The following is a 10429-nucleotide window of genomic DNA, read 5'->3' as shown; positions in this document are numbered from 1 at the left end:
AAGATAATTTCATAGAATCATAGGATGGTTTGGGTTGGAAGGGACCTTAAAGATCATCTGGTTCCAACTCCCCTGCCATGAGCAGGGACACCTTCCACCAGACCAGGTTGCTCAGAGCTCCATCCAACCTGGCCTTGAACACTGCCAGGGAGGGAGCATCCACAGCTTTTCTGGGCAACCTGTTCCAGTGTTTCACCACCCTCATGGTGAAGAATTTCTTCCTAATATCTAATCTAAATCTGCTCTCTTTTAGTTTAAAGCTATTACCCCTTGTCCTATTAAGGACAATCAATGGATTTCCCTAAATCCAAGAATACTTTAAGTGACTTGTTGGCCTCACCAGAGGCACTTTCAGTCCCTTTAGTGTCCGTGGTTTATCTTCTCCTTTTCTTTTGCAACTCCTGCAATTTAGACCTACTTGGTCCTACTAAATTAGTTCCAGAAAGGTGTGCCAAGAATTTAGTGTCCGTGGTAGAGCTTGTGATGGAAGTGATGGTCTCAAAGGCATATTTTGAGTATGAGTGAGGTGAACAGTGTCTTTAAAAAGAAATTTCTACTTATGCAAAGTTGTTCTCACCACATAGGAATCAATACAAGTTACTCTGCAACTGGAAAAATTACTTTTTAGTTGCAATTTTTGTCTCAATGCTGTTGGGCAGCCATCTTGCTGAATTGAGCTTTAGCACAGAGACTGGCGTTGCAAGAGCTAGTAGAGTGTGGTTTCTGAAGAGATTCTCGTTTTCGTGTGCATACCTGTCTGAAACAGTGTTTGAAAACTTGGCATCTTGAGCGTGGGTATGAACTCACTGCTTGGTTGTCATGTGCTGTTCCAGTAAGTGGCTGCAATCATCAGATATTTCACTCATTTGCTTCAATGGATAAAATGTTTTATGGATTTATTTATTTATTTTTTTAATACTTACCTGGGGAAAGTAGTTCAGTCTGTAACATGGATGTTCATGTTCAGGGCTGTAAGAGACTGCTGACAGGTTTTATCTAGGAAGTGAGTTTGTGAGGGTATTGATAAAAAGGCACACCAGCATACAGAAGGCATAACTTTTCACTTCCGTTACTGAAGCTGGAATAATTTCGAGTTGGTGACTTTTCATTGCATATTTAGCATAGACTTGCAGGAACAACTTAGTTCCCTACTTTTATGTGGAGCTTTGGAGATTGGTAGTAGTTTTCAGAAGAATCAGTAATCGGTAATTACTTTCTTCTCTCACTCTTCATACTGTCAACCACAATGCATAGCCTCTGGGTGTTATCACATGCTGAACAAGGGGAGCTCTGACACAGAGTGATATAAGTTGTAAAATGTCCCTCCCCACCTCTTCCCTGTGTCAAATGGGGCTATTGGACTGCTTTACTGAGAGAGAAAAGGAGGCTAAGGATAGAAACTGGGAACCCATTATCTTTGATCTTTAGGACTAGTACATATTTACTTAAATTTTATTCGTCTTGTGCTTTATATGCAAGTTTGGCCATTAGCTATGCCATTATGTCCTGCTTCTGGCTTCTGTCTAGGGGCAGGCTTTTGATGCAAGCTTTGAATTTCCTTTTAATTCTAAAACAGCTCTAAAGCTACATTTTGTGTTCAGTTTATCTTTGTTGAGTCAGTGAAAGAAAGGAGCAAGAGGGAAAGTGTGTGAGGGAACTGACAAAATGGGTGAGTAGGGGAGATGATCTAGAGGATTTGCACCAGGCACTCTCTGATGGGAAACTCATTGAGGAGCTTTAAAAATTACCTAGGTTAGCTGTCTGTCCTGCCCATTGCTGAATTTTACCAACACACATAGGAAAGTTGGCAGGAGAGAACCCCAACCAATCCATGTCTTAGCCTTTCCTGCTTAGTATTTTCAGTTCAGGCTCTCCTTTCCTAATGCATAGATATTGGGGATTGTCTAAGCGTGGTTGAGGTGCACAGACATATTTTGCTCTGTCATCTTAGTTATACAGCATGAACCTCCAGGAGAGATGTGATGAGGGCAAATGGTGATAATATTCTAAATTGCTACTGGAAGATGGATAGTGCTTCTCTGTCAAAGTCCTTACCCTTGTCTGTAGGAGAAATAACATCACTTCTCTGTGTAGCTATCATGTAATTTCTTAACACCTTTGTTTCTTTGTCTGCAGAACTGTCAGGTCAGATAACTGAAGCTGACCCCACACATTTAGATGTCTGCATGCTGTTTCTTGGAGACCTTTATTCTGTTTTTAATGCCTCCAAGCTTTTTGATTTCTTGAAGTGCAGTAATGTACTGACAACATTGGTCCAGCTCTCGCTTCTTACTTAGGAAACTGCAGATTCAGTTCTTCAGTACTAAAACTTTTTTTCTCACATTCAGCAGAACTAAGTGGACCTCTTGCTGTGCTGTTCAGCACTGCTGTGTGTCAGAAGGTATCTGAACTTTTTTTCCAGATTTATACATCTTTTGGTTTATTGAAAGTTTTGGTCCAAAAGCTTCCACTTGCTTCCCAGTTCCTTTTCCATTTTTATCTCATATCCCAGACCATTTTTTAGGCTGCACAGCAATCTCTGCATCCTGAGGGACAACCACTCAGTTTCAGTGGTAGTTTATGTAGCCAAAGTCTGGCAGCAGTTTCTTATCAAAAGGCCTTTGGATCCACAGCTCATGTGCAGAGGGGTATGATTTACATTCACACTTTGAACAGGCTAAATTGTTTCTCTCTGGTGTCCCTTAGCTCAAGTATTTAAAATCTAGCTGAAATTAATTTCCAGTGTCCAGGAACCAACGTTGAGGCAGGGTCCTTACAAGTAGGTTGTTGTTTTTATCCAATCTTTTAACCACAAGATCCTGTCTGGCATGATGATGTATCAGTTTCAGTTTTCTTATTGTGCTCTCGGCTTTCCTGGAAATCCCAGACCTTTTAGGACTTTACCAAGACCACATTTTAAGTTGAATGTGAAATTCATGAGCTCCTTCCTGGATGTATTCAGCAGCTTTTCTTGTGCCTTTTTGGGTTTAGAGAATGGATCTCACATAGTCATTGAAAGGGATGGATGTCAATTTCTTACCTTTTGCACTCTTTAATGAAGAGAAGAAAAAGGTGACTTTCTAGTGCTGACAGTCCTGGAAAGACATGTTTTACAACTCTTCCTTTTGTTCACTTAAAATACTGTTGCCTCTCATTTCCAACATGTTTTCTATGCTACCAGGGCTTATGTGAAGCTTGAAAACCTTTTGGAAACAAGCTGGCTGCCCTCATAGGCTTGCTTGGTGTTGTTCCCCCTTTTATGTGTCAGAGAAAGGAGCCAATGCCACATAGTATGTCTTGGAAAAACCTCTGTATGTCACCTCTCTGATGTACTTCTAAAAATGCAGTGAGCATGTCAAGTGATGCACTGCTGTCACGGTCTGCGTTTGTGCTGTGTAGCTGCTTGCTCTGCAACTTCCACTCAAGATTTAATTTCTTCTGGTTATTTTGTCCCTAAAACAGCAAAATGGAGCCGAAGTGTACAGCCAACACTGTTGTCCACAAAGCTTCCTACTTTTTGCTGGTGCTTGTCGCTTGCTTAGGACAAAGGAAGACTTTATTTTTTCTTTTTGGTGAGAATCAAACAAAACTACGCAAAGTTTTCTGTTCTAATCTTTAGTCACTGGCACATCTGGACTACTTTGAGGGAGTAGTCAGATGCCCACCAAGGGAAGTTACAAGTCTGCTGTTGTTGTGGCTGGCTAATGTACAACTTCCAAGAGCTCCTCGGGAATCAGTTGGTCCAAGTTCATATTTCTTTCGTAAAGTGAATTATTTGCTGTATTAGAATTTGAAGGAAATCACTTAATCTGCCTTTCTTCCATTTCCTTGCTGTTTGATGTGCTCCATTTTGTCAAGACAAACAAATTATCTGTCATATTTCTTGTGGTATAGTGGGCTAGAGCTGCAGTGACTCCTGTGAAGGTATTATGGAAAGGTGCTTATATCCTAAAAAAACCCAACCAAACAAACAAAACCCCAACCATTTTTCATGAGCACTTGAATATTTCTACTGGCTTGCTAGGTTTAATAGGCCTTGACAGGCTAAACTCTTACAACTCTTCCTGTCAGGGGAGCTGCAGCATTGTCCTTTAATTCCCCTATTTATCTGGGATTTGACACCAAATAGACTTGAACTTTTGTTTCGGTGGCAGTGGTTATATGTGATTTCCGATGAGTCTGACTAATTCTTTTAGGCAAAACATCTTACAGTCAGCAACATCTCACTGATCACTTCTTTTCCATAGATAGTTTCATAGCTATTTCCATTTGAGACTAGTAAAGTAGTTATATTTCGTGACAGAAAACATTCTACTTTGAACTGAAACTGGTGCCTAGGAATAATATTCTCCTTTGTCTTACAAACAAGTATAGTTTCTAAAAGACAAGATGACAAAGAAACCTGTAGAAAATGGAGAACAAAACAGGGGGATGGCTGGAAAGGGGGGAGCAATATTACTTGGACTAATTAACTTCTGTTTTCTTTGCCAGTTCTAAAGCAGATGACTTATCAACTGCTATTCTGAAGCAGAAGAACAGGCCCAATCGGTTAATTGTTGATGAAGCCATCAATGAAGACAACAGTGTTGTGTCACTGTCCCAGGTACGTCATCTGTAAAAGCAAAGCATTTAATCTGGTAATATGCAAGCTGTTGCTGTCTATTAACTTGAAATGTAACTTTGCAACGTGAATCTAAGTATTTGTGTCAGAAACTGCAGCAGTTATAAGTGAGGGAGGTGGATTGTCTTGTTTTCTAACACTCTTCCATGATAAAATATATTTTGATTCTCAACTTTTAGGATTCAGTTGAGCTTGTCCCCATAGTCTGGCTTCAGGATTAGCTCTTGACCGGTGTAGTAGGAGCCTCTGTCTTTGTAGATCTAGTATATTGCTTCCAAGATGTAATTCTCCAAAGTCAAGTAACTTTCCTTCAAAGGATTGAATTCTTGTTTTGTCAAAAGCTTGTTCTAATGCTGTTATTGTTTACAGGCAAAAATGGACGAATTGCAACTGTTCAGAGGAGACACTGTTCTGCTAAAAGGAAAGAAGAGGAGAGAAGCAGTCTGCATTGTTCTGTCAGATGATACCTGCTCAGATGAGAAGATTCGCATGAATAGGGTTGTTCGCAACAACCTGAGAGTGCGCCTGGGTGATGTGATCAGGTGAGGACTAGTTTGCTAACTGTTGCTTATCTCTGGGTTGCCTAAATAATTTGTGCGCTGGCTCTGAATTGATTCAGTCTGTAGCAGAGACAGGGCCTGCAGGAAGTGTTCTTATGTGTTCCAGAGAAGATCACAGAAATGTTTTCAAGTGTGTGTCTTACATCAGGGATCTCAGTTTACTTTTGCATGTGTTTCTGGCTGTATGAATATTCAGATTAATACTAAAAAATGATGCTAAAGATTCTTGAAGTTGCTTCAGGACCTTCACAAGCCCAGGTCCTGTCATTAAATTAAGTAGTTCAGTTATCCCACTGTTGTTACAGTTGTCTTCCCAAATTTACATTGTCAGATGAATTCATAAGTTTTTCCTCTCTAAATTTTTAATGTCCACAAAGTTAACTGTGGAAAGCAGTAAGCAACATTGTAATTGATATCATAGTATGATTAGCTCAAGCACTGAGCTGCCCTATGACAAACAGAAGTTAAAACTTGCTAGAAATGAGTGACAAAACCATAAAGCAGTCAAATAGCAAGATTAAAAATCCTGGAAGGTTGTTTTTATTCCAATTTTTTTTATAAAATAATTTTAAAATTAGAAATGCTTTAACAGTGTTGCAGGAATTTTGTGCAGTGCTTGCAGAAGGTACAATATCTAGTATGGGAGATATAGTAAAAAAGTGTTTTCTTGTGTTCAGATGGATTTTTATGGGTTTTAATTTTTGCCCATTGCCTCTTCTCTCTTTCTGTAATAAATCCAAACCTCCAGTTTTCCGATTTCTCTACCCCAGCATTTGACCCCCTCCTAACTTTTTGCCCAATATTTCTTTTATTTTGTTGGTTTCAGTTGTGCCATTTTATTGACTCTGAGCTATGATGTCTGCCTACCCCTGCGTGTAATCTAAATTTCCCATCCACTTAGTCCTGGATGTTTCTCCCATTTCCTGGTATCTCCATTTCTAATTGCCCAGCTGGTAGTGATCCTGATCGGGAGCCCATTGTACATTGAGGAGTTATTGATCCACATAACAGTTAACCTGAGTAGGCCCAGGCCTGTGCTGCACATACAATGTGGCCTTCAGGCCTGTGTTGTGTTGCACAAATTCCTTGGACACAGAATAAACTCAGCCAGCTCATTCATAAACTGAGCATGACGTCTATGGTATGGAATATTTCCATTGGCCAGCTTGGACTAGCTGCCTGGCTGTGCTCCCTCCCAGCTCCTGCACACCTGCTCATTAGCTGAGCATGAGAAACTGGAAAAAGTCCTTGATTTATAGCAACAACTGAAAACATCAGTGTTATCAACATTCTTCTGGTACTAAATCCAAACCACAGCAGCTACTGTGAGGAAAATGAACTCTGTCCCAGTTGAAACCAGGACTCCAGGTAACCCTTCAGGTCATGACAAACAGCTGAAACATGGCTTGATTTTACCTCTACATATGCTTACTAAGTCACTTTAGGATGTGTTTTCCTGTGCCTGGACTTCTGCTGCTGCATCAGCCGCCTTTTTAGCATAACTCCACAGACACAGTCTGAAGTGTTTCCTCACAGAAGAACCATGCTTTGAAACAATTAAGAAAGCTAGAGAAAATCGAGATGAAGGGAGATTCATTTTACTTTTATTTCTCTTCTATTCAAGACTCCTTTTTTCCTTAGCATGGAAGCATCACAAGTTGTCTCAGAATCGTACCTGCACCCAACACCTTAAACATGTGAGGGCTGACAGCTCTTCCTCCTGAGCATTTTCCTAATCTGGAATATCGTGCGTGTTCTAGGAAAAATTGGAGCCTGGTTTCTGACACTAGACTTCCTGGGGTGATATCTGGAATAATCTTTAAATGCAAAATGTGTTTAATATGAACTTTGTAGAGGAGAGGATTGAGTCTGTTCCACCAATCTCTCTACCACTAGATAATGCAAGTTTTAAATACCACTGTAGTTGGAACAGAACAGTGCTTTGAGCCAGTCTGTGGATTTAAAATAAAGGTGAATCTTTAACCTGATGTGAGGTTACTTTTTGTGTGGGCCGGCACAGGCAGGACGCAGGAACCACAAAACCACAGATGAAATGCAAAGAGTAGATTTATTCTATCCTCGCAAACCGGGGATCTCTGAAGCAGCACCCAGGCAGAGGCATGCAAGCGAAGCGGGAACGCAGGCACCGTGGAGCTCAGTCCTTGCTAGAAAGAGAGTGCAAGCTACCAAACCTGTTGCTTTCGCCTGTATATATCGGGAATTCACACAGGCGTAGTTTTCCACTGTGCTTGATCCTTCCCACAGCAGGGCAGGAATCTCAAGCATGTTCGATAAGGTGCCTTTGAGTCTATCACAGGCCTATGTTATCTAAACACAGATGTTCTACTTGTCCAGCACACAAGACTAAACAATGATTAGTATGATATATGTGTTTTTCTACATGTCAGCTGCAAGTCACTTGAGTGTGTTTGCAGTCCTCCTCGCCAATCTTCTGTTATTATCCACGCTGTTAGAGTAATTTCTAGTGTGACAGTTCAGCCTGTGCTCTCCTCTTCTCTGCTGGGGCTGTGTCTGTAGTGGTTCTCAGCCTTCCAGATGTGTTACTGATTGTCTTAGCTTTGTTGCAAGGGTCAGAGAATTTTCACACCCCTTGCCCTCAAAGTTTTTCTTGCTGATCTTTAAGTACTTATTGTGTTACTTTTCTGTGGCCTGGTTTCTGCCAAAATCCAATTTCATGTGTTAATCGCTTCCTGCTTGTAGTCTGTCAACTGTTTTCCTTCTGGGGCAGTCTGTCTTTACCCTTCTTCTATATCCTCTCTGTAAAGCATGTGGTAAAAGAATCTATTAAGAGTCTTAAACAAAGTAGATATGAAAAATTGCATGCTCAGATGCATTTCCACGTAGGCTTTTCTTAGCTGGCAAAGCCAGTTTGAGCTTTCTACCTCTCTGCCACAGCTTGATACTCTGAGGTGTTGCTACAGTAGGCTGTTGGCCTACACTGTAAAATTACAGCTGAAATCTTTATTTAAAAAGGGGGAAGGGGCCTTTGGACTTTAAACTAAATGTCAGTCTCCACAAAGGGGGATTGACAGACACCTGGCTACACCTGGTTGGTACTGTGAGAGCCTTTGCTCAGGATCAGGGTTATCAGCAACAGGAGCTCTAATCTCTGTAGTAAGTTATGAGAGAGAGAGAGAGAGGAAGGAACAAAGAGTTTCCCCCAGCTCCCTTTCCCTTATAGTTGATTGAGCAGTAGCTCCTTGTTGAAACAGAAGTTAGTTCATAACTCTTGCAGATCTTTAGGCTGCATTAGTAACTTGTGAATGTGCTTTGGGGATGGCAAGGGGGGCTATAGAAGAGCAGGGGGTAGGAAGATATGAAACTCCTCGGCAGTTTTAGACAGGGCTGAGAGGAGTGAAGGAAAGCATGTTATGAAGACTAGCTCTCTGATGGGCATGATTTTTGCATTGTCAGCATTGTTATGCAGACAGGAAGTCTCACCAGGGTTTTGGAGGGTCCTTTCTGACATTTGTACTGGCCTGGGAAGGGTTATCACTGCCTTTTCCAGACTCGGGTGTAAGTCCAGGATGATATGGCTAACTGGAGTTTTTTTCTGTTGCAGCATTCAGCCTTGCCCAGATGTGAAATATGGCAAACGTATCCATGTGCTGCCAATTGATGACACAGTAGAAGGGATCACGGGGAATCTGTTTGAGGTCTATCTCAAGCCATACTTCCTGGAAGCATACAGACCCATCAGGAAAGGTAATGGTACCTGTTATTGAAGTTCTGATGGCAGCGAGTGTGAGCTAGTCCTGAGACTGAATAAAGAGAATTTCTAGAAGCTTACACAGATCTCCGTGAAGCATTAGACTGATATCTGTAGAGTGAGATTTTTCTGGTGATGATATAATTTTTTCCTAATCTTCAAAAGAAAGGGTGATATCTGTTACTGGCTGGTAGAGCAGCTTGATAGTTCTCCTGTGGGTTTTTGTGGTTTTTTTGATACATGGGATGGGAGAGCATCAGAAAAGGCTCAGGTAGAACTCAGTTTAATGAGATTTTCTCCTGAATTGCTACCACTTGATGGGATTGGGAAGTTGCCTGCATATTAATCAATTGGTTGGATATACTAGCTGGCATCCTGACTAAATTCACTTTTTCAAAGTAATTTAATTAATAACTGCAAGAGTACATAAAAAACAAATATACTTTTAGAGTTCTGCTAGTAGCACTTCTGCTGGAATAAATAGGTCCTAATACAGTATAAACACAAGTTGAAGTTATCCAGCTTCTGTAGCCCGGTTTAGCCAGGAGTCATAGTGCAGTATTATATATTATTCTGCTTCTGGAGACAGCCAGTTATAACTAGTAACAACTAGTTATAATAACTTCAAAATGATTTTTTATTAAGTTGGGTCTTTTTGCCTGTTTTAGAAATGTTAAATTGAAACTGAATGGAAAAGAAACATGATTCCTTTCCTTTGTGTTTTGTATTTAGGCAGAGTATTATTTTCTATTGTTTGCTGGTTTTGTTTGCTGTTTGTTTCTGGATGAAATTTGAGAACTTCAACTGCTACAGATCTAAATGGTGCTTGGGTAGTCACAGTACATACAGCTCTTGAATTTAAAATGTAGAGCAGTGTTAAAAATGCCAGCAGTGCGTATGCTTATGCAACCCACTTCCTTGTCCTCCTGGGGCCGCTGGTAGAACAAGGGTTGACATTTTGCAGACATCTGTTGCAGCAGGCTACTGAAATGTGGGATTTTACAGGTGACATCTTCTTGGTGCGTGGAGGAATGCGTGCAGTGGAGTTCAAAGTGGTGGAGACAGATCCAAGTCCATACTGCATAGTGGCTCCAGACACAGTGATCCATTGTGAAGGAGAGCCCATCAAACGAGAGGTGAGCAGAATCCTGCCATGCGGTTTGTTATGGTTTGGTTGCGGCCCGCAACAAAAGCGCCACACGGCTGCCCCTCCCCTGCCGGGGTGCGGAGGAGAATGGAAAGAAATAGGCAGAAACTGGTGGGTCGGGATAAGGGCAGTTTAACAGAACAGCAAACAAAGGGAACAGGAACAACAACGATACAGATAAGGAGAAAACACAACACAAACCACACAACCCACAGAGCTACCCTCCACAACCGCTGCCGCGCCCTCCCGAGCCGCGAGTGAGTTCCCGCCGCCCAGCTCCCCCCCACCGGAACCCTACATGACGGCACATGGTATGGAATACCCTGTTCTGTTTGGCCAGGTGGGGTCAGCCCACCCGGCTGTATCCCTTC

General features: G+C 41.5%; 1 protein-coding gene across 1 annotated transcript in view; it reads left to right on the top strand.

Moving 5' to 3' along the window:
- LOC104336830 (transitional endoplasmic reticulum ATPase) overlaps window positions 1-10429 on the top strand; it is a 46749-nt gene that overhangs the window by 931 nt on the left and 35389 nt on the right. The window contains exons 2-5 of the mRNA XM_075446259.1: window positions 4492-4603; window positions 4991-5163; window positions 8765-8907; window positions 9917-10047. Of these exons, the coding sequence (XP_075302374.1) occupies window positions 4492-4603; window positions 4991-5163; window positions 8765-8907; window positions 9917-10047 (559 nt within the window). The remainder of the gene's footprint in view (window positions 1-4491; window positions 4604-4990; window positions 5164-8764; window positions 8908-9916; window positions 10048-10429) is intronic.

Source organism: Opisthocomus hoazin, chromosome W, assembly GCF_030867145.1.
Source record: "Opisthocomus hoazin isolate bOpiHoa1 chromosome W, bOpiHoa1.hap1, whole genome shotgun sequence".
Taxonomy (NCBI): Eukaryota; Metazoa; Chordata; class Aves; order Opisthocomiformes; family Opisthocomidae; genus Opisthocomus; species Opisthocomus hoazin.
The sequence above is the reverse complement of the archived record's forward strand: the minus strand, read 5'-3'. Positions and strand labels throughout refer to the sequence as shown.